This window comes from Nannospalax galili, unplaced genomic scaffold, assembly GCF_000622305.1.
Source record: "Nannospalax galili isolate Female #2095 unplaced genomic scaffold, S.galili_v1.0 scaffold323, whole genome shotgun sequence".
Lineage (NCBI taxonomy): Eukaryota > Metazoa > Chordata > Mammalia > Rodentia > Spalacidae > Nannospalax > Nannospalax galili.
Window position 1 is genome coordinate 1305535 of NW_008350329.1, and position 23594 is coordinate 1329128.

General features: G+C 39.5%; 1 protein-coding gene and 1 non-coding gene across 8 annotated transcripts in view; one reads left to right on the forward strand and one right to left on the reverse strand.

The window, feature by feature from the left end:
• Positions 1 to 23594, reverse strand: part of Ccdc138 (coiled-coil domain containing 138) — a 138843-nt gene that overhangs the window by 43975 nt on the left and 71274 nt on the right. For all 7 annotated transcript variants that reach the window (XM_029570651.1, XM_017801785.2, XM_017801784.2 and 4 more), the window contains one exon: positions 16044 to 16236. In XM_029570651.1, coding sequence (XP_029426511.1) covers positions 16044 to 16236 — 193 coding nt within the window. The remainder of the gene's footprint in view (positions 1 to 16043; positions 16237 to 23594) is intronic.
• LOC115072798 lies at positions 17501 to 17632 on the forward strand. Its single transcript, XR_003851819.1, has one exon. It is a non-coding gene; the product is annotated as a small nucleolar RNA SNORA51 (small nucleolar RNA).

Consider the following 23594-nt stretch of genomic DNA (forward strand, 5'->3'; position numbering starts at 1 on the left):
TGTGGGGGTCGGGATGATCAGAAGAAACATCACCGTGCTTCTCATCACTCCTGACGCCATCCTTGCCATTCTGTGGAGCTGGGCGAATGAGTCTCTCCGGTACCCACACTGGGGTCTCAGCTTCCTGTGGAAACACACAAACAGAGCCTCTGGTCCAAATTAATACGGGGTCAGGGCCATTCCATTGTCCTGTGAGCACATCCTTCCAGTACACCATAGGTAGAGGTGCAGACTGCCACGTCACATGGCGGTCAGCAGCCGTGTGCCCGTGTGCATCCTGAATCAAAAAATTAATGGTGAAAAGAGCTATGTTAATTCTCTCCCCAGGGGATTTGTAGTCCACCCCTATTCCCCCTTTTTGTTTTTTTAGATAGAGTTTGAGTGTTTGGTGGGCACGTTCCACAGTCCCCTGGCCCTGCGGGTTATAAGGAATGCCATGGATTAATTGGATTCCCAGTTGATGACAGAAGGTGGTGAAATGGGCCGATGTATAAGCCGGGCCATTGTCTGTTTTGAGGACCTTAGGCATGCCCCAGGCAGCAAACATCTGCCAGCAAACGGCAATCACATCTGTAGCCTTTTCTCCAGCTCTTGGGGTGGCTGTAATCACCCCAGAATAGGTATCTATTGCAACATGGAGGAACTGCAACCGTCCAAAACTAGGAACATACGTGACGTCCATTTGCCAGATGTGGTTTGGCCTTAGTCCTTGAGGGTTGGCTCCCAGGGAGGGTACAGGTAACGAAGTCACACGATGCTTACAGGATTTAACTATTGCACGGGCCTGTTCACGAGTAATGGGGAACTTGATGCGAAGGGTTTGTGCATTGACATGGAACAAAGAGTGTAGGTGCTCTGCCTTTTGGACTGGTGTCAGGGTAGGAAATACAAACACTGCTCTGGTAGCTAGGTCCACTTGTGAATTACCTTCTGCCAGCGGGCCTGGGAGACCAGAATGAGCACGTATATGCAAAATGCAGAATGGATTAGCTCGTGCCCAAATTTCCTGTTGTATAGCTGTGAACAGCTCACAAACGGTGGAAGAAGCTTTTATTTGTCCCACTGATTCCAAGGAGGAGACTGCATTGACCACATATTGACTATCAGATAAAATATTAAAAGGCTCATGGTAGTTTTGGAAGATATGTAGAACTGTAGCGAGTTCAGTCATCTGTGGTGAACTAAATGGGAACAGAATAGAGACAGGAGGGTGACCTTCCATAACATAACCTCCAACTCCATCCTTAGAACCATCAGTGAATATGGTAATAGCATGTTGTATGGGATCAGAACGGGTAATTCGAGGCCAAACGAGAGGATTCCTCATAGCAAAGTGTAGCAAAGGATGTGCAGGATAGTGATTATCAAAGGTACCTGCAAAAGAAGTGGCTAAAACTGCCCACTCGTCATTCGAGTGCATTAAGATCTCCACCTGCTTGGGGGAGTATGGAGTTATTATGTACTGAGGCGGAAAGCCAAAAACCTCAATGCATTGTCGTATACCTTTGAGTGCCAAGGCTGAAACTAGCTGGGGGTACCATGGCAGAGTGGCTGATGGGGAATAAGGCAAGTACATCCAAAGGAGTGGACCATTCTGCCATAAAACACCAGTAGGAGATATGTCAGAGGCAAGTATGCAAAGCTGAATAGGCAACTCAGGGCTAAAGCGATCCAATTGGGCATCCTCAAGACTCTTTTCCACCTTAACAAGACACTCACGTGCTGCAGGAGTCAACTGCCTTGGTGACTGCAGATCTGAATCTCCTCTTCACATATCAATCTGGCCAGGAAATCTGCAAACGGCTCTGTTGGTCCCTGTAACACTTTGGACAAACTAGCACTGAGGTCCCCGGAGCCGGTAAGAGCCTTCCAGGCTTTTAGGGCATTATCATTAATTTGATTATACACCTGCCCTGGATATCCTATCTGATTATTTGCAAACTGCCCCTGTCCCATAAGCATGTCTACACTCCAGGCAGGTTGACCATTTCTGGTATTTTCTGCCATGGTCTGATGTGAATAATCAAAGTAGGCAGCTTTCCATACTAAGTATTGACCTCCAGATAACACTGCCCTGCATAAATTGCCCCCGTCAAATGGGGTCATGCAAAATCTTTTAAGGCCCTCAACTTGGGTCAGGGTATATGCTGCTTGGGGACCATAGCCAGAGACAGCTGTTTTAATCCTCTCTATAATCTTCCATTCCACTGGCTCATGGTATCTCTGATTATTATTGGTATGGTCCTCAAATACAGGAAAAGCAGAGGTCCCTATACCTAGTTCTTCTTGTCCCCATATGTGAGAGAATCGCATCTGTGCCACCCCGGATGGCACCACCACAGGAGGACCTGGAGATCTTGACATATACTGTGGTGGTGGCCCCCGTCCAGGGGTAGTTCTCCCTTGATTAATTAGCTTTTCGCAGCCACATCTTTGGTCTTCCTGTCCTCCCTTATCTTTAGTGGGTTCTCTAATGTTTAAATGCTGCATAACAGACTCCAGATCATCTGAGTCATGGCTTTCTGCATCCTCCTTTTCTGCGCTATCGGCCCTCTGAGAGTTTATGGAGCATTCCTCCTTTAGTTCCTCCAATGCCTGCTTGCCCTGTTTCAGATCCTCAATATATTTCCCCGATCTATCCCTCAGGCAGGAGCCGACCAAAGTCCAAACTGCCAAAACACCTCTGGGTAATTTCCCTTCCTGTCCACATCAAGCAGGTCACGCCCTAATTTTTCCCATGACTCCTTGTTAAGGTAGCCCTCTTCAACAAACCAAGGAGCCACTTCCCTGACTGCCTCAAGGAATGTTTCCACTGTGGAGTCCTTTAATTTTATTCCACAGGTTTTCAGCAACTGAATCAGAGCCTTTTGTACCTTAGGCTTAGCTTATAAGTTTCCCATGTGTTTCCTTATGTAACTATATGCTTCCTCCTGTCTTTTTTTTTTCTTTTTTTTCTTTCCAGGAGCTTCTCCGTCCCTATAAACAGGGCACTTTAAATTGCTAGCAAACCTTACCTTTCGTTTTTCTTTTACTTATCATATTACAGTCACACTTTGCACTCTGAACAACAGGAAGGGACCACGAACAAAAACAGCAACAAAAACAACCGCACAGCAAGGAAAAACACTAAAACAAAAAAACTATCCATGAAGGAAGAAGTGAAAGTGAAAGCAAAAGCAAAACCGAAAGCAAAAGCGAAAGTAAAAGTGAGAATGAGAGGTTCCTGTACAGGCCACCAACTGCCGCTTCCCCGGGCTCTGTCCAGCAGAGCCCAGTAAAAACGACCACCATCAACAGCCGGTTCAAACTTCTTTTTTTTTTTTTATTACCCGGTTCCATCCCCTTTTATCTCCTTCTCCCTCCAATCACACCACATTCTGTAGGATACACAAGCCAGATCGCTAGACAGGATTGGTTGGGACACTCTGTCCCCGAGCCCTTGTGCCAGCAGCCATGCTTTCCTTCCATGTCCTTCACTGCTGCGCATGTGCCATTAACTTGTTGATCACACAGTCATGGGGCTTGGCAGGGTGCCCGGCCGCAATCTTGGGCAGTCCCGCATGGGCCCGCTCTCCACATCTCCCCCTTTTTGTTTTTGTTAAAGATCCTGCTGCCTCTGCCTCCCAAGTGCTGGGATTAAAGGTGTGTGCCACCACGCCGGGCTTCAAAGAATATTTTTTTGACATTTCAGTTACATCAAAACTTACTTTAAGAAAGAGATATGGTAGGGCTGAAGGTAACAGCACTTAATACTCTTGCAGAGGAAACAAATTCAGTTCCACACCCATGTTAGGAGGCTTCAGGGGAATCCAATGCTCTCTTCTGGCCTCATTAAGTACATGCACAAACCGACACTCAAAACCTACCTACACACACACACACACACACACACACACACACACAAATATACATAATTAAAAAACAAAAGGTGGGGCTGGAGAAATGGCTCAGCAGTTATGAGTACTGGCTGCTCCTGCAGAGAACCCCTTTTCAGTTCCCAACACCCACATGGCAGCTAATAACTGTCTGTAACTCCAGTTCCAAAGACTCTGACACTGTCTTCTTGCCTCCATGGGCATTGTACACATGTAGTGTACTTACAAACATGCAGGCAAAACCCTTTTACATGTAAAATAAATAAATTAAAATTTGGAGAAGAAATTTTTTGAGACAGGGTCTCTCTAGTGGCCCCAGCTGGCCTAGAACTTGCTATGTAGACCAGACTGGCCTCCATCTCACAGATATCCACCTGTTTCTGCCTCCCAAGAACTAGGATTAAAGGCATACACCACCATGCCTAGTAAAAAAGAAAAAGAAAAAAAATTTTAAATCCCCAAAACTTAGAAGGGGTGGGGGGTATCTAGAGAGATGGCTTAGTGTTTAGCAGCACTTTTAGAGGGCCAGAATTCAGTTCCCAGCAGTTTACAACCACTTATAACTCCACTCCAGGAGATCTAACACCCTCTTCTGACCTCCACAGGTAACCACACACATGCATGTGTACCTGCATGCACACATAAAAGATAAAACAGTAAGTAAATAAATAAGCTGTATTATTGAGTTTTTTCTTTTTAAAAGGCCCTGGCATTAAAATGCAACCTTTGTATTCTTTTTAAAAAATATTTTATTTATTATTTTTATGTGTACAAGTGTATTATTGTCTGCATGTATGTGAGTGCACCCGTGTCATGCAATGCCACGGAGGTCAGAAGAGGGCTTCAGATTCCCCTGGAACTGGAGTTAAAGATGGTTTGTAGCTGCCAAGTGGGTGCTGGGAATTGAACCCAGGTCCTCTGCAAGAATAGTCAGTGGTCTTAACTGCTGAGCCAACTCTCCAGCCCCAGCAACCTTTGTATTCTTTACAAAGAATAGAAAGATTGATTCTGTATTCAAGAATCAATCTGTTGGCCTTAATCACTGAGACAGCTTTTAATTTAGTCTATACAGTATATTACAAAAAACGGTTAGAAACCCTCTGCAGCAACTCTAAAGATGAGCTCTGCTGCCCATTACTGACCTCAGCCTAACTTGGCTTGGCCCACAGTACAGAAAAAAAATACCATGTGGACAGGCACCCAGCCCCAAGGGCTCTTGAAATTCCAGAGTTTGGGAGTTGAATAAGTTTGAGAAATAATGTATACATAGATCTGAATTTCAGAGATTCATGACACCCACCGGACATTAAAGCTATGAAATTATTAAACTTTGCTAACCTTCAAACTTCCCCAACATTTTGAAGTTCAGAGCATGACAGCCTTGCTCCCTTTTCTCTTGAGGTGTACCTATTAGTCCACAGAGCTGCTTTTCCAACTATGTTAATCAAAAGACGTGAGACATCTCCAGTTTCTCACCTTATTTCCCAAGGAGGCTGGCACAAATTTTAAATCTCCAAAGCATTTACTAAAAAAGAATATATGTACTTTAAAAGACTAACTATGAACTTTCTAAACACATAGAAAACAAGACAAAAAAGTATAAAATACATTCATACTGTAGCTACACTTAGATTATTTGTCAATGATTTGTCACAAATATTCCTTTTCCCAAAAGAAAGTATTATGGATGGAAAAAAGTGAACTGAACAAAAATAACAGATGAGTTTTGTCATAAAACAGAGTATTCTTCAATTTTGGGGGTCTAATTTGTTACTTTATAAGCTTTGTCAATCAAAATTGAGATGAAGATGTTTTATGGAGGGTGGTAATTTTAGTGCATTGTAAGGCAATTGTATAATTTTCAACACTTTAATATTTTTTTAATTACAAGTTTTAGATACTTTAAAGGACATCAAATGCATTTCAGCTAATCACACTATTTGCTAATGATATGACTAATTTCACAATTTTGCTTCTGTCTCTCAAACTCAGATATTAAATTAAACCTAAAAAAATTCTTTCAAATTACCATTTTATACATTGATAACCGTGGACTTTTCCTAGGCAGTTTTATTTCAGTTTGGTTTTGAACTCAGGGCCTCACACATACTTAGCTATATTCTTGGCACTCTCCCAGGTAATTTTTAAAACAGGGTTAAAATGTATTTATCAATGAGTGTTGAGTAGTTTCTTAGCTATATCTAGTTTTTTATAAATGTTAAGCCATTTTCAGAATTAGAATGAACATCGAAACACTTTTTTAAACTAAAGGAATAGCAATAATTATAAAACTGGGGCCCCTCTATCATGCTTGTTTATTTATGCTGCCTCTGATGAGGAGAAAGGCACAAAAGTCTAATGGATAGCAGTTACTTTTTTACTGTTACTATATGCCCTATTTTATTATGCTCATTTAAAATTTTTTATTTATTTTTATTTAATGTGTACGTATTGCCTGCATATATGTAAGTGCACCCATGTCGTGTAATGCCCACAGAGGACAGAAGAGGCCATCAGATCCCCTGGAACTGGAGTAACAGACAGTTGTGAGTTGCCATGTGGGTGCTGGGATTTGACCTGGGTCTTCTGCAAAATCAGCCAGTGCTCTTAACCACTGAGCCATCTCTCCAGCCCCATGCTCATTTTTTTTCTAACAGTTATTTTTATGTATAATCGTGTGCATGTGTGTATGTGTATGTGTGCATGCACACCATGTGTGCAGGTGCCAGTAGAGGCCAGAAGAGGGTGTCAGACCTCCTGGAGCTGCAGTTACAGCTGAGCCACCCAAAAGTTGATGCTGGGAATCTAACTTGGGTTCTCTTGAAGAGCAGAAAATGCTCTCCACCTCTGCCTCTGAGTCATCACTCTAGCACAACTATTGTCTCTGTCTCTCTCTTAAGACAAGGTGTTTCATTACTACCTTACCTTATGAGGATAGAATGCTTACGAAGCCCTCCTTGTGCAGAACCTCACTTAAGGGCAGAACCAAAGAACACCCAGAGACCAGGAAGCCATGGGACTAGGCCTTCATCTTCAGGGGGACTAGAGAGTACTTCTGGCCCAGGCCTCTGACCCTAGTGGCCCCAGAGGTCAGTGCAGGCCACAGGCTTCAGCTCGAGTGGGTCTAAGAGTCCTGAGAGATCAGGCCTTTGGCTCCAGTGGTTCCAGGAAGCCACATCAGCACCATGCTTCTGACCATAGTCACTAGCCCTTGGTCCTATTGGCACATTACGAAAATGTGATCACCTCAGCTAAACTTCATGCAGACATTCCTTGATGAAGATTCACAGAAAACAAAACATCCAAATAGAGTTGGAAGAAGTCAAAACTGAAAGACAAACCCACTCCAATGGATGTACAAAACACAACAAAGAAACACAAAGAATATGGCTTAACCACCAACCATGACCAATCCCCAACCAGTCTACTTCCTTATGATGGAATTCAAAATCACAGAGATAGATGAAATGTCCGACAAATAACTTAAGAGTCTTATTTTTCCTTAAAGAATGGGTGAGGGGGCTGGAGAGATGCATCAGTTAAGATCACAGGCTGTTCTTGCAGAAGACCCGGGTCGAATCCCAGCACCCACATGGTAGCTAACAACTGTTTGTAACTCCAGTTCCAGGGGATCTGACACCTTCTTCTGTCCTCCATGGGGACTGCACGACACAGGTGCACTTACATATATGTAGGCAATACACACATACACATAAGTAAAAGTAATAAAATTTTTTACAAAAGAATTGATGCAGAGTGGTGGTGCATGCCTTTAGTCCCAGCACTTGGAAGGCAGAGGTCGGAGGATTTTGTGAGCGCAAGGTTAGCCTGGACTATATAGCAAGTGCCAGGCTGGCTGGGGTTTCAGGGAGACCTGTCTCAAAAAGAAAATAAGTAAAAAAACAAACAAACAAATAAATAAATAAATGGAATTAATGATCATATATGATTCAGACTAACAAAAGGAATCCAGGGAAAGAGGTACTCTTATTCATTCCTGATGGGAGTGTAAATTAATACAGCCATTATGGAAATCAGCTGGAGGTTCCTCAAGTTAAAAACAGAACTACTACTTGAATGTATGTAAATGGAATAAATTTCTTTATTCAGTGTTACTTCTGAAAAAAAAAAAAAAAAAGACAGAACTACCATAACACTCCCAGGCAAAGAACTCCATATTCTACCACAGAGATATCTACACATCTGTTTATTGCTGTTCTACATATGATAGCAAAGAAATGGAACCAACCTAGGTGTTTATCAACAGATGAATGAATAATCAAAATGTGATACACATACACAATTGAATGTTATTCAGCTGTAAAGAAAAATGAAATGTGCAAGAAAATAATGGACATGGAAAGTATATTAAGCAAGGTGACTTGAACTCAGAAAGACAAGAAGCGAATGTTCTCCCTAATATGCAGATTCTAACCTAAAATATATACATGTATATATGTAAACCGGTATTAAGTAGATGCAGAGTATAAAATTTATAAAGGAGTCCAGAAGAAGACACTATCAGGTGTTGAAGGACAGAATATAGGCAAAAGGACATGTGTCATTAAAGAGGTTACAAAGCTATTTTTTTTCCATCATAGTTTCAATCCATCATAGTTTTTTCTTCTTTTTTTATATGGTGGAGAAGTGAATTCGATTTTCTGGGTATTGAAGTAGCAAAAACCATTTAAAAAATGAATAAATAAAAACTGTAATTGATAGTGAAAGTGTAAAACCCTAAGTGTAGCACCACTGCTTCAGAATGGCCATCCTAACTGTACTGGAGTTCATGGAAATATACGGACTTTGAGACCAGGCAAATGTTTGAGAGACTTCTTTAAACCAGCGATGTAATGTTTTATTTGTAAGTTAATTAGAAAAAATTAATTCTTTTAGAAAAAAGACAGAGTTTCATGTTGCCCAGCTGGCCTTGAACTCATAAGGTGGCTGAGAATGACCTTGAACTTCTAATCTTCCTGCTTCAACTTCCCAGGTTCTGGGATTACAAGCTTGTGCCGCCATGCCTGGCTACATTTTTTAAGAATGATAAAATTAATGAAAAAAATCAGTCTGGTCTTTCTACTTCCATTTCATATTTTAAAGCTAATACTATATTTTAATAATATGAGTTCCTTTCAAAAACTAGCCAGTGAGAACAAAACAGTCTGGCTAAAACCTACTGAGCATCATCATTCTTAGAAACTTCCCTAAAAGGTACAGGACAGAAACATGTTTAAATTGATTTTGTAAGGGAGGCATCCCTGGCAGAAAACAATTTTAAATTTTAACTTCAAAATTGGGCAAAGTTTGGAACTGGAGATATGGCTCAGTGATTAACAGCACTGGCTGCTCTTCTAGAGTACCTGGGTTCGATTCCCAGCACCCACATGGCAGATGACAACTATTCCCAATTCCAGTTCCAGGGTATCCAACACCTTCTTCTGGCCTCTGCAGGATTTGCACAGGTGCACTTACATACAAGCAGGCAAAAAACTCATACACATAAAATTAAAATAAATTTTAAAAATTTAAATGGGCAAAGTTCATATGAAAAATAAAAAGTCATAAAATGGCAAGATAAATCAATAATATCTATGTGAACTCTGGGTGGAGTCTATATTTTCAATTATCACAGGAAACTTAAAATTTATTTACTATTTTGCCAATATAAATAAAATGGAAACACTTGAGGGAAAATAGGTTGTGCTGAATCAATGGAATTTTTTAAAGAGAAGATAATCTGTGAAATGGGATATCACTGTAGAAAACAAAGGGGTTTGCATATGGGACATAGGAAACTTTATAAGTATTTTGAACACTGTTTTATTAAAATAAGCATGGTAAGCTTATTATTTGTATAAACGTGTTAAGGATTAAAAAATGATTTAAATATATATATATATATATGCAAGCACTAACAATATGCCAAAGTGGTAGACACCCCCCCCAATCCACCCCATATATAAAGACTTGGGATAAATCCATAGCACAATTTAAAAAATTAAGAAGAAAACAAAGATATGCAAATCTCTTTCAGAATTATTACCAAAATGTCTGAGAAGAAAACGTTACATTAAACCAATTAGATTTCTCTCACTTCACACATGCTTTTAAATCTAACCAAATTAAAGAACTAAATGTGAGAAAAAAAATACTAATAAATCTCATCTACTAAATAAGAAATCCAGAAATTCTAACAAAGGGTCAGTGAGATGGCTCAGTGAGTAAAGGCACTTGCTGCCAAGCCTGATGACCTGAGTTTGATCTCAGGGACCCACAGAGTGAAAGAAAGAACTACTCCTACAAGTTGTCCCCTGATCTCCACACATACACTGTGGTATATACAACACACACAATAAATAATAAATGTTTAAAAAAAAGAAATCCCAACAATTATGTATTATTATGTACACAAAAATTTAAATTTTTGGTTTGACAAAACAAGACACAGATGACAGATTAGGAAAATGTGACACTCAAATATGAAAGATAAAAAATCGATAAGAAAAAGCAATAAGAAAGCAATAAGAAAAAGAGAAAACAGATCAAGAATGTCAGCACAAAATTTACAGAAGAGAAACAGCAAACCAACAAAAAATGTACACACACACACGCACACACACACACACACAGAGAGTTAAGCCAGGCATGGTGGTGTACACCTTTAGTTCCAGCAGAGGCAGGCAGATCTCTGTGAGTTCAAGGCCAGCCTGGTCTATACAGCAAGTTCCAGGATAGTCGGGGATCCATAGTGAGACTCTGTCTCAAAAACAAACAAACAAACAAACAAAAAACAGATGGTCAACCTTATTGGCAATCAATAGAATACAACCAAAAATCATTACATAAAGCCATGCTTTCACTAAAATGAAACCTGCAAACATTAAAAACACTAATAACATCAAATACTGGAATGGATGGTTCAAGAAATGGCACTACACACACACACACACACACACTCAAAAATATCTGAAGGGATTATAACAGCTTCAATCTTTTTGAGAAAGATGGCAATATCTGCTAAAGTTAGAATGATATATCCTTTCACACATCAGTCTCAGGATGGTAAGTTTGCAGTACATTTTAAAAGTTCCAATATATCAAGACATGTAATAAGGATATGTTATTATTTGCAGTGGCAAAACTAGGAAGCAGTGAAGTATCCCATTGGCAGCAGGATTAGGTGATGATTAGGTCTACAAGACCTGGAAGTTAAATAAATTTGTGTGTAAACACACAAAATCTTAGCATGGATTTGGAAGGGGGTCATGAAAGTGCACCCAAGCTGAGGAGCTATTGGCAATTGATGGCCGCTGGGGAGGGAGGGTCAGTTTTCTTCAGCAACCTCTCAGGGACTACCCATGTTCCAGTAGATAGTCCTACACACATGCACATACAGGCAGTACTAAGTGGATTCAGTGTGTTTAAAGAAACAAGCACGGGAAATTGGGAGGGAAAGTGGTGGGGACGATAGGAGAAAAATAGGAGGGGATGGATTTGATCAAAACACATTATGTGCATGTATGAAATTCTCAAACAATAAAAAAAATTTTTTTTAATCCAGCATGGAGGGAAGAGGGCTAAGGAGCTACTGGCAGTTGATGGCTGCTGGAGGTAGGGGGAGTCATTTTTCTTTAGGGGTGTGTGGCCACTGGCAGGTTGCCCATGCCTGAGTGGATAATCCCACACCCATGCACATATGGGCAGCACTAACTGGACTCAATAGGTTATAAACTTTTTAAAAAGACTGCTCTTCTAAAGGACCCAGGTTTGATTCCCAGCACCCACATGGCAGTTACAAACCATCCTTAACTCCAGTTCCAGGGGAATCAGAAACCCTCTTCTGACCTCAACGGCATTACATGACACGGGTGCACTCACTTACATGCAGGCAATACACTCATACACATAAAATAAAAATAATAAAATATTTTTTAAAAAGGCATGAAGTTGAGCAGAAGGGATATGCGTTGGAGGAGGTCCCAGGGGAGTTGGAGGGAGAGAATGGGGTAAACATGGTCAAGATACATTGTATACATGAAATTTTCAAAGTACTACATATTTGTAAGAAAAGAACACAGAGGAAGTTGTAGAAGACATAGGTCAGGCTGTTAATGACATGCTTCCTGGAAAGCAGTACATATCTTTTATTCATAACTAATATAGAAGACTCAAGAATAAGCCCATGTATCTACAACCACCTGAATTTTGGCAAAAATGCTAAAATATAGAGAAAGGACACCCAAACCTCTTTAACAAAATGTGCTTTCATATCCACATACAGAAAAATGAAACTAGATCCTTCTCTTTCAGAAACCCTGTAACAAAAATCAACTTCAAATGGATCAAAGACCTTAACGCAAGACCTGAAACTCAAACTGTCAGAAGAAAAGGCCAGCAAACACTTCAAGATGTAAATATAGGCAACAATATTCTGAAAAGGATTCCAATTGCTCAGGAAATAATGACAATTGACAAATGGGATTTTATGAAACTAAAAAGCTTTTGCACATAAAGGTAAAGGACAGTCTGCACAATAGGAGAAAAACTACTAACTATACATCTGATAGAGGAATAATATCTAGGATATACAAAGAACTCAAAAACAAAATAACAAAAAATCAAAAATCCAATAAATAAATAAGCTAATGAAATGAACAGACAGCTCTCAAAATATGAAACACAAGGGGCCAGTAAACATATAAAGTATGTTCAACTTCAGAAGCCATTAGAGAAATGAAAATAAAAGACATGAGTCCATCTCACCCTATGCAGAAGAGTCCTTAAGAAAACAAGTAATAAAGGTTTGGTGTGATGGTGCAGGCCTTTAGTCCCAGCACTTGGGAGGCAGAGGCCAGCAGATCTCTGTGAGATCAAGGTCAGCCTGGTCTACATAGTGAATTCCAAGACACCTGGGGCTACAGGGAGACCCTATGTCAAAAAGAGAAAAACAAACAAACAAACAAACAAGTAATACAAGCTGACAAGGGCAAGGACGCAGAAAAAACGAGGACGTTTTATACATTTATACATCATCAGTAGGAATATAAATTAGTCCAGCCTCTGTGAAAATCAGTTTGGAGGTTTCTCAGAAAACTAAACATAGATCTACTCTATGACTCACCTATACCACTCCTCACTGTTTACCTGAAGGAGTCTAAATCAAAATTTTATAGATACTTGCACATCAATGTTACTGTAATACTAGTCACCATAGCTAAGTTAATGAAACTAATCTACATATCTGAGAGGAATGGATAAAAAATGTGATACAGCGAGAACAAAATTACCATTTACAAGAAAATTTATGTATCAAATTAAGTAAATTCAGTCTCAGAAAGACAAATACAGCATGTTTTCTCTTATTGGTGGACTGGGCAGGGAGTTCTAGGAATGCAGCTGTCCTGAGTCATCACCCACTGGGGTGGGCTTTTGGGTGATGCCCTTCTGTCCTCTATACTCCTTTAAGTAACCCCTCACCCACATTCCTGTAAGTAACCCCAACAGACTTCCTAATTCAACAAGCTTAAAATAAATAGCCATTAATATGTGTGTGTAAAATGTAGCTTTTTAAAAAATAATTTATTAAGGTGTGTGGAGGGACAGGCCAAGGCAGCGCTTTCTGTTTTGAGTCTGACGACCTAACCTAAGTTCCGCCAGGAGACCTGGAGATCGCTGACGCACCCGAAGAACCAATGAGAGAGAAACATCTCAGACTCAGCGACCAATGGGAGGACAGGGAGGGGTATAAAGTTTGCTCCCTTGTATGCAATAAAGGAGAGCTCTGCTTGCAACACAGTGAGTCTGTGAGGCTGACTCCGGGCCTACTCATCCCCTGCCTCCGCGGTGGGAGAGAGGACCGGCTTAACAGCAACAGAGGTGTATGCATATAAGGGGTTTTGATCAAATCCATGCCCACTTCCTCCCCTCCAATTTCTCCGATATCTCCCCATCATTTTTTTCTGATAGCTTCATGTACTCTTTTTTTTTTTTTTTAATGGGGCTTTTTGCTACTCTAACATTTCCCCCTCTGAAGAGGTAACCCTAAAATCTTTTAAGGATTAGATTAAAGCTCCCAAACACTTTCGACATTTTTGGCCTTTGGAACAAAGTATGTTGCTAAGAGGTTCAAGGACATTGTGACTTTTAGCCAAGAAACTGGCTACTTTTCTTTGGGGTCTTTTTACCCTAACTGCCTAGCCTATTCCTACCTCCTATTCTTAAACAATGTACGAAGTCCTTCGAGCCAGAATCCAACCAGCGACCTAAGGATTACAGTGCTCTATCCACTACAGTCCTCCTCTCTACCAACTGAGCTATTGAAGATAGCTTTACTGAAGGAAAAAAATTTTATTTAATATTTTCATATATTGTACCTTTATATCTGAAATGGGGTTCTTATGAGAAGAATATACTTCTATCAGTCAGACAAGTTGTTTTTAAGGAAGGTATTTGTTATCTTTGCTGGCATATTAGCTATCATTCTCTTTTATAGTTTTAGGCATTATGTATAGAATTCCTACAGTTTTCTCTCCTGCTTTCCAATACTCACAGGTCAGCATGTACAACACTGCACAGAAAACATCTTACTCCATTCTATTTCTTCATGCCAAATAAGTATCCCTTATTGCATTTTTGCCCTTTTCAGAGTTTACAAAGAAAGAACATTATGGGCTGGTGAGATGGCTCAACAGGTAAAGATGCTTGACATCAAACTAATGACCTGAGTTTGATTCCCAGACCTCATATGGTAGAAGGTGAGAACTAACCCCACAAGTTGTTGTCTGACCTCCACAAGCACACCATGCACTTTGAGTATATTTTAACACTGTGTGGCTATGGACTATCAGATAAAATAGCGTGCATGTCTATGTGTGCGAGCAAAAAGTTTTTGATAGGTCTGTGGTGAATTTTGCTAGTGCATTTTCAAGAGATATTTTCCCAAGTTACCATCTAATCTATCATTTCAATTTTGAGAATTATACCCATAAAACAGAAAAATGGAGAATTTGGATTTTTTGCTTTTTTCACTGGTTTCATACCATCAGGAGTAAATTAAACAGAATATACTCCAGAGAAAGCAGCCAAATTACTGTCATTTTCCATGGAAAACCCACCATTCTGAATGAGATACTTTAGAAATGGGGAAGAGATAGAAACATTGTAGTTACAGTTACATTAAAAATATATACTAGGCCAGGCGTGGTGGCGCATGCCTTTAATCCCAGCACTCGGGGAGGCAGAGGCAGGCAGATCTAGTTCAAGGCCAGCCTGATCTACATAGTAAGTTCCAGGACAGCTGGGGCTACAGGGAGACCCTGTCTCAAAAAGACCAAACATATATATGCAAACTAATTGTGTTCAACTCTGGTTGAAGCATTGGTCTGAACCGATTCACTGCTGTATCCACTCTTACACACCAAGCACTACGTAGGGGAGATACATAAACAAGACAAGCTCTTCCACAGTAAATTTCCAAGTTTGTCAGAGCTGGGGACCTTTTTCTCTGAAGGGTCAGATACAATTTTACAGGCTTTGGAAGCTATGCAGTCTCTGCTGCCAACTAAGCACCTGTGTTCTAGGGTACAAAGAATCATACATGATCCATAACAAATGATAAACTTCATTTACAAATCAGATGGTAGGCCAAATATGTGGCCTTGGGCTACGGTTTGATACTCAGTTCTCTTGTGGAAACAATTAACTAGCAATTCAATTTATGTGGCAAATGCAAAGGTTTGTATGCAAAAAGCACATAAAAACATAACCCAAGAATCAATGAAGGCTTGAAAGAAAGCAACAGTCTAAAAAGTTCATTTTCTTTTTTGTTGTTTTTGTTTGTTTGTTTTTAGAGACAGGGCCTTCTCAACTGTGTAGTCCTGGCTTGCATGGAACTCGATTTGTAGACCAGGCTGGTCTTGAACTCAAAGGGAACTGCCTGCCACTGCTTTCTGAGTGCTGGGATTAAAAGTGTGTACCACCACACCCAGCTATAACTTCATTTTCTTAAAGTCAGTAAAATAAAATAGTTTCCCATGATGTGCCACCACTATAAAATAACTCAAAATTTCATTCTGAAAATGTAAAATATATGTGAGCATAAAAGAAACACTTTCCTATATTCTTTCATAACTACCAAATTACTCTGTGAGTCCTTGTGACGCTCACCTTGAGTGACTGTTTTGAGAACAATTAAGGTTGATAAAAATCTCAGTGACAAGTTGGAGCTCTTGAAGAACGCAGCTGACTTTGGTTTATTCTCCACAGAATGCTCTAATGAAATCTCTTGAGTCCCTTTAATCACCACTCCTTTAAATACATCTTCTCCCAGTCTCCTCAACGTTGATGTCAAAGTTGAATGCTGTTAAAAATATACACAATTGTCTAGTTTAAATACTATGATCAAATTTATGCACTGAAAGTGGAAAGAAACAGAGTTGAAAATTGCAAAATTATAACTGTGCAACTAACTTTTAAAATGTGAGTATGGATGTTATGAGATGTAAAAACATTAAGATCAGGCAAAATCTAGCATAAATATCAAAGGAACAGAGTCAGGCTCCTCTCTGAGTTCCCTACTCTTCAACAATCACTGACAAGTTCTAATGTTTTATAAAAGTACACAACATTAGAAATAATTTTAAAAACCAAAAATAGAATTTCTTTATCTTACCATTAGCATAATTACTATAAGTTTTAAAGTTGTTAAATTTTTCTATTTTTTAGTTTTCTATTATTTTAAATCATTTTAAAACTTATGTATTACTTTTCCCCAATGATATTAAAATCTTACTGATATACATTTAAATTAGATTGCACCAGTTGTGCCACTCACCACCCAATCACAAAATCTCAGTATAATTGTTTCTTATTGTCGGTGTACAAATTCAAAATGTGTTATCAGCACTGCAGGATCAGTGGAGCTGAGAATCAGGTGTTTACAAATCCTCCTCCTTCAGATCATTGTAAATGTCTGTGACAAGGGCTAGTTTGAGCATTCTCATCTGCACCAGTTTGAATCGTTTCCTTTTCTGTGAGTCATACGTGGACTATCACTAGATACTATGTTATTTTGGAGATATTTTAGACCATAATTTCTGCTTTGTTCATTTTCTTGTTTCAGTTTATTCCATGTGAATTTTCTATGATTCCAACCCAGTATTTTATTCTTTTGAAACTGTTATATTTTTCAGAGTAACTGGGGATATTTATAGTGTAAGTGAGCTGAAGACATGAAGCAAGTGAGTCATTTTAGAAGTAAAAACAGTAAAATATAGTTGAGAAGCTATATGTCAGAAGAAGGCTTCAGATTCCCTGGAACTGGAGTTACAGACGGATGTTAAGTCACTGTGTGGGTACTGGAAACTGAAGCCAAGTCCTGTGCAAGAGTAGCCAGTGCTCTTAGCCACTAAGCCATCTCAACCAGCCACAAACTTTTTATTTTTAAAATATGTGTTTTGGTGATATTATATATTTGAGAGGAAAAATACCATAAAAATTATACTTTTATATTGCTGCTCAGGCTTCCCCTAAGGACACTGAAACCAATCTACACTCAAAATGTCTAATTTTCTATCTAAAAGCCCTCACCAAGAATCAGAAAGATATAAAACTAAACAAAAGAAGGCCTCCTGGTGCTTACCACAGGCTGTTTTTACACTGACTGTATAGAAAGAAGAGGCAGAGCAAACCTGCCCCCATATACACCCCAGCCCAGGTCACTGTGCCTGGTCTGTATTGTGAATGGGGAGACATGGATTTGAGGGGGACATGACTTAATTTGTTCCCATTTCCCTGAAGTAAAGTGGAAAGTTGCACTGGGATTTGGCAGAGAGGTTCAGGGAGTGGTGTAAAATTAAAAAAAAAAAAAAAAAACTAAACAAAAGAAGACAATATCTGCCAATGACAGTCTAACAAAATCTCAGAATTATTTGACAAAGAATTTAAAGCAGCTCTAATAAAATAAGCATTATAAGCACTTAGAAAATCCCAGGGGCTAGAGAGACAGCTCAGAAATTAAGACTTGCAGAGGACCCAGGTTCAGTTCCCAGCACCCACATGGCAGCCAACTGTATGTAACTCTAATCACAAGGGCTCTGACTCCCTCTTCTGACTTCTGAGGGAATTGCACACATGTGGTATGCTTACATACACAAACATAAAACACGCATACACATAAAATAAAAATAAAAATTTAAAAATCCGATCAAAAGAAATATAAAAGCCTTACCAAAGAAAAACAGAAGAAAAGCCAACAGGAAATTTTAATAATAATAATATATGATTATAATACAAAATACGTAGTGACAATAAAATTCACTATACCCTTAGTAGCAGAATGGAGGGACAGAAAAAAGGATAAGGTAACTAGAAAATAAAATAACATAAAATAGTCAATTTGAATAATCAAAAAAGCTGGACAAATAATCAAGAAAACTTTAAGGCGATGAGAGGCTACAACAAGAAACCTAATAGTCATGCTACTAGAGTTCTCAGAGAAGAAACGCAGGCAGGACTGAGAAGATACTTAAAGAGCAGTGGCTAAGCTTCCCGGATCTGGCAATAATTAAAATGTTAAAAATAAATATACAGGGCTGGAGAGATGGCTCAGCAGTTAAGAACACTGGCTGTTCTTGCAGAAGACCCGCATTTGAATCCCAGCACCCAGATGGCAGCTAACAACTGTCTGTAACTCCAGTTCCAGGGGATCTGACAGCCTCTTCTGTGCTCCACGGGCATTGCATGACACGGGTGCACTTACCTACATGTAGGCAATACATGTACACACATAAAATAAAAACAATAAAAAAAGAAAAAATGAATATATAAGAGAGAGAGAGAGAGAGAGAGAGAGAGAGAGAGAGAGAGAGAGAAACTGAAGAACTTGAACAAATCCTAAACGGAATAAATCCATAAGAAATCAACAGCAAGGCCTATCATAGTCAAACTTGAGAACACCAAGGTAAAACAAGCAGGGAATAGTGACACATGCCTGAAATACCTGCAGGAGGGAGATGGGGGTGGAGGATGAGGAATTCAGGTCATCTTTGGGTACATAGCTCATTCAAACTCTGAGTCTTAGCTCAAAATTAATAAAGAAATAAAAATGTTATCAAAAGAAAAATACACAAACACAATAAAAGCTAGAGAAAATACATCTTGCATATATAGGGAACATAATCCAAATGGCAATAGATTCTGCACCAGAAACTAGAGACAGTAGAAGGAATTGGTACAGCATTTTTTATACATCAAGAGTAAAAATCTGTCAACTGAAAATCCAACTCCACTGAAAACACTCTCCAGGGCTGGAGAGAGGGTTCAGTGGTTAAGAGCACTGGCTGCTCTTGCAGAGGACCTGGGTTCAGTTCCTAGCACACATGGTGACTAACAACAGTCCATAAGTCCAGTTCCAGGGGATCTGATGCTCTCTTCTGACCTCTACGGGCACTGCAAGACATAGGTGCACTTACACACATGCAGGCAATACACTCATACACATAAAAATAATAAAAAAAAAAATTTTTTTAAAAAAAGAAAATACTCTTTGGGAATTAAATTTTAATTATTTGCTCCTTTAGCTCAGGATGTTAAGACAAAGGAAAACTAAGAGGATCTGATATCTGCGAACATACTGTAAAAGATAAAGAAAGAAATGATAAAAAAATATATTACATGAAGCATCAGGAAGAAAAACACAAAAAGCAAAAACACCTGTAACACTACAGACTTAAGTTTCATAAATTATGCTTAATGAGCAAAGCAGAAACTGACATCTAATATGATTGAAGTGTATGTTGAAAAAATACCTAACATCTAATGTGGTTATACTTTAAATGAGGACGATTAAGGGACAGAAAGAGACATTTTTTTTTATGTGTATGAGTGTATTGCCGGCATGTATGTGAGTGCACCTATGTGTGCAATGCCACGGAGGTCAGAAGAGGGCTTCAGATTCCCCTGGAACTGGAGTTAAGGACAGTTCACAGCCGCCATGTGGGTGCTATTCAAAAAGGTAAAATGGTAGAATCAGTAGACTAGTAAGTTAATCATATACAATGTGATACATTAAGAACACTTAAAACATCTAAACAAAGATGTCTATTCAAAGTATTATATATACATGAAAGCAAAATTCTAAAAAATGTTCAAGTAATCCACAAGAGAGCAGGGTATAAAAAAGACAACAGCAAAAATAATACCAAACAAAGTGACAGTTAAACCTTAACATAAGGTGATAAGTACATTAAATGTAAATTACCCAAAAATGTAAAATGAAACAGCTTTTAAAAACTGATTTAGAAAGACAATCCAGGGCTGGAAAGATGGCTCAGCAGTTAAGAGCACTGGCTGCTGTTGCAGAGAACCTGGGTTCAGTTCTCAGCACCCACATGGTTCCAGGGGATCCAACACCCTCTTCTGACCTCCTTGGGCATTTCATGACATGGGTGCATTTACATACATGCAGGCAATGCACTCATACACATAAAATAAAATGAAAATATAAATAAAATATTTAAAAACTACAATTCAGCTGGAAGTGACCTGGAAGCCACCTCTGCAAAGGCTAGCTCTCATAGTTTTGGAGAACACTATGTAAGCTGCTAAGGGAGAATAGCAATCAATGGTCTAACCCCATCTTTAAAGCCTAATAATCACAACAACTGGCACAGCAAACTATTTTGGGACAGTAGGGGCACTTTATCTTGGGGGTAATTAACAGCTACCTAATTGGATTTAAAGCCCACTCAATGAGAAGGAACTCATGTGTGGTACTGTAAACCTAGCCAAATAAACACAGCTGGAGCGATCACAGATCTTAGAGAAAACCCCAAGGCTGTCACATCCCTAGGCAAATGTAATTTCTTACCATCTGCTAACTATGAATCATTATATTTACAGACAAGTATGCCAGTCACCACTCATCAAAGAAACTTCTCTTGCAAACAGACAGCAACTGTTACAGAATTCCACAACTGGTCACACAGAGATTGTCTGTGAAATGCCAAATCCTAGGTGACACAACTACAATGGAACCTCTATACTTAAGGCTCATGGAACACAGTAGAACAAGGGGTAGAGAGAACACTAATGTATCTCTCAACTCTCATTAATGAAGTTCCCTCAAAAAACAGAGGTCCATGAACACAAAAGGACACAGACAGCCAAAGCACAGAGAATAAGAGTCTCTAGAGTGTGGGTCCTTGGGCAGGTCTCATATTAAACCCACCCAGGGCTCAGGGACCATTGTGGAAGATGGGGCAGAAAGACTGTAAGAGGGAGGAGGTTCATGACCATATAGAAATAGAGTTTTACAGGCTCCTGGGATTTTGCTCATATGAACCTGTAGCAATGTTGTCAGTATGCACAAGAACAATGCAAACCCAAGCAGAAAAAAACCCAATACAGAACTATGAAAATGGATAGCAGGACTCAATCTCAGCCAAAAACCTACTGGTAGCTGATTAGTGCTGGGTGAAGAATAGCTGATCTTAAAGGGGGAAACTCTAGATAGCTTGACTAGATCTCAGTGGATGAACTTGAACTGTGGGATGTTTTCAGACACTAACTTGACTCAGTAGGCCTTGACGTCGATGACAGAATGCATAAAATCCAGTGGGGAGCTATGGGCAGCTGCCAGTGGGGGAAAAGATATAAAGATAATTAAGAAAAAATATATACATATACACATATATACATACACATACAATCCAGGGGCTGGAGAGATGGCTCAACAGTTAAGAGTACTGACTGCACTTGCAGAGAACCCGGGTTCAATTCCCAGAACCCACATTGTAGGTGACAACTGTCTGTAACTCTAGTTCCAGGGGACCTGACACCCTTTTCTGACCTCCGTGGGCCCTGCATGACACAGGTGCATCATGCAGGTAACACTCATACACATAAAATAAAAATAATAAATAATTTTTTTAAAAAAAAGAGTACATACTGCCAGGCATGGTGGCACAAGCCTGTAGTTCCAGCACTTGGGAGGCAGAGGCAGGCAGATCTCTGTGAGTTCAAGGCCAGCCTAGTCTACATAGTGAGTTCCAGGCCAGCTGGGGCTACAGGGAGATCCTGTTTCAAAAAAAAACTTAAAGAGTACATTCTGCTCTTACAGAGGACCCATGTTTGTTTCCCAGCACCCATTGAGGGATGGGGAGCAGGGCTCAAAATGACGTGTAACTCCAGCTCCAGGAAGATCTGACACCTCTGTTCTCTTGAGAGCATCTGCACTTACATGCACATACCCACACACAGATATGCATACATACACATAACTTAGAATACAATAAAACTTTAAATATACAACCCACCTGTATGTTGTCTAAAAAAAACTTATATCAAATATAACAAATGTGGAAAATGGGAAAGAATGTAACAAAAATAGTAACAAATAAAAGCAGACTGACTATACTACTATCAAATAACTTCAGAAGCAAAAAAATGACTAGGAAGAAAAGGACATTATGTAATGATAAGACCAATCCACCAAGATATAATAGTCCTAAAGGTATATGCACCAACCCACAGAGATGTAAAGTGTGAGACAAAACAGGAGGAACAGGAGAAACACAAGTATACAGTTATAGCATGACTTCAACACTACTTCTCGACAACTGAGAGCAGTAGACAAAGTATCACTGAGGACATAAAACCACATATGAATACCATCAACTAGCATTTATAGAGCACTCCACTCAAGCACAGAATACAAATCTAAGTAACAACTTCAACAATACAACTACACTAGAAAAACAAAAAGACAACAGAAAGACCTCTAACCAACTTCTAAATAACACATACATCAAAGAGGAAGTTTCAAAGAAATTTAAAAGCTAGTGAGTTAAACATAATGAAAGGGCTTGAAGAAATGGTTCAGTGGTTAAGAGCTCTTGCTGCTTTTGCAGAGAACTGGAGTTCAGAGCCCAGCATTCACATTGGGCAGCTCACAAACACCTATAAATCCAAAGGACCTGATGCCTACTTCTGGCCTCTGCCGGCACCCCCACATACACGCTTGTACATACCTGTACATAAACACACACGTACACATAAATAAATCTTTTAAAAAATGTAAATGAAAATACAGCATATCAAAATATGTGTGATGGAGGATGGAGAGACGCTCAAGTGGTAAAGTGCCTACTGTATAAGCAGGAGAACCTGAGTTTGGGTTCCCAGCACCCACATCTGTAACCCCAGTACTGAGGGTGGGGGTTGGAGGATGGTGGAGACGGGCAGATCCTTGGAGCTCCACTGGCCATTTTAACCAAATCAATGAGTTCCATATTTAGTAAGAGACCCTGTCTCAAAAAAAAGGTAGAGGGCTGACAAGATGCCTTAGAGAGTAAAGGTGATTGTTGCATAAGCCTGACAACCTGAGTTTGATCCCCAGAATCTACATTAAATTTGGAACAAAAGAATAAACTCAACAAAGTTGTCTTCTGATCTCCACATATACTCTGTGGCACATACGCCCTCACATACACTTCATGTGCACACATATATTAAAAAAATAATAATAATAATAAGAGCCAGGTATGGTGGCACATGCTTTTAACTGCAACAGCTGGGAGGCAGAGTCAAGCAGATACCTATCAGTTTGAGGACAGCCTGGTCTACATAGCAAGTTCCACACTAGCCAGGGCTTCATAGTGAGACCCTGTCTCTAATAATAATAATAATAATAATAATAATGATGATGATGATGATGAT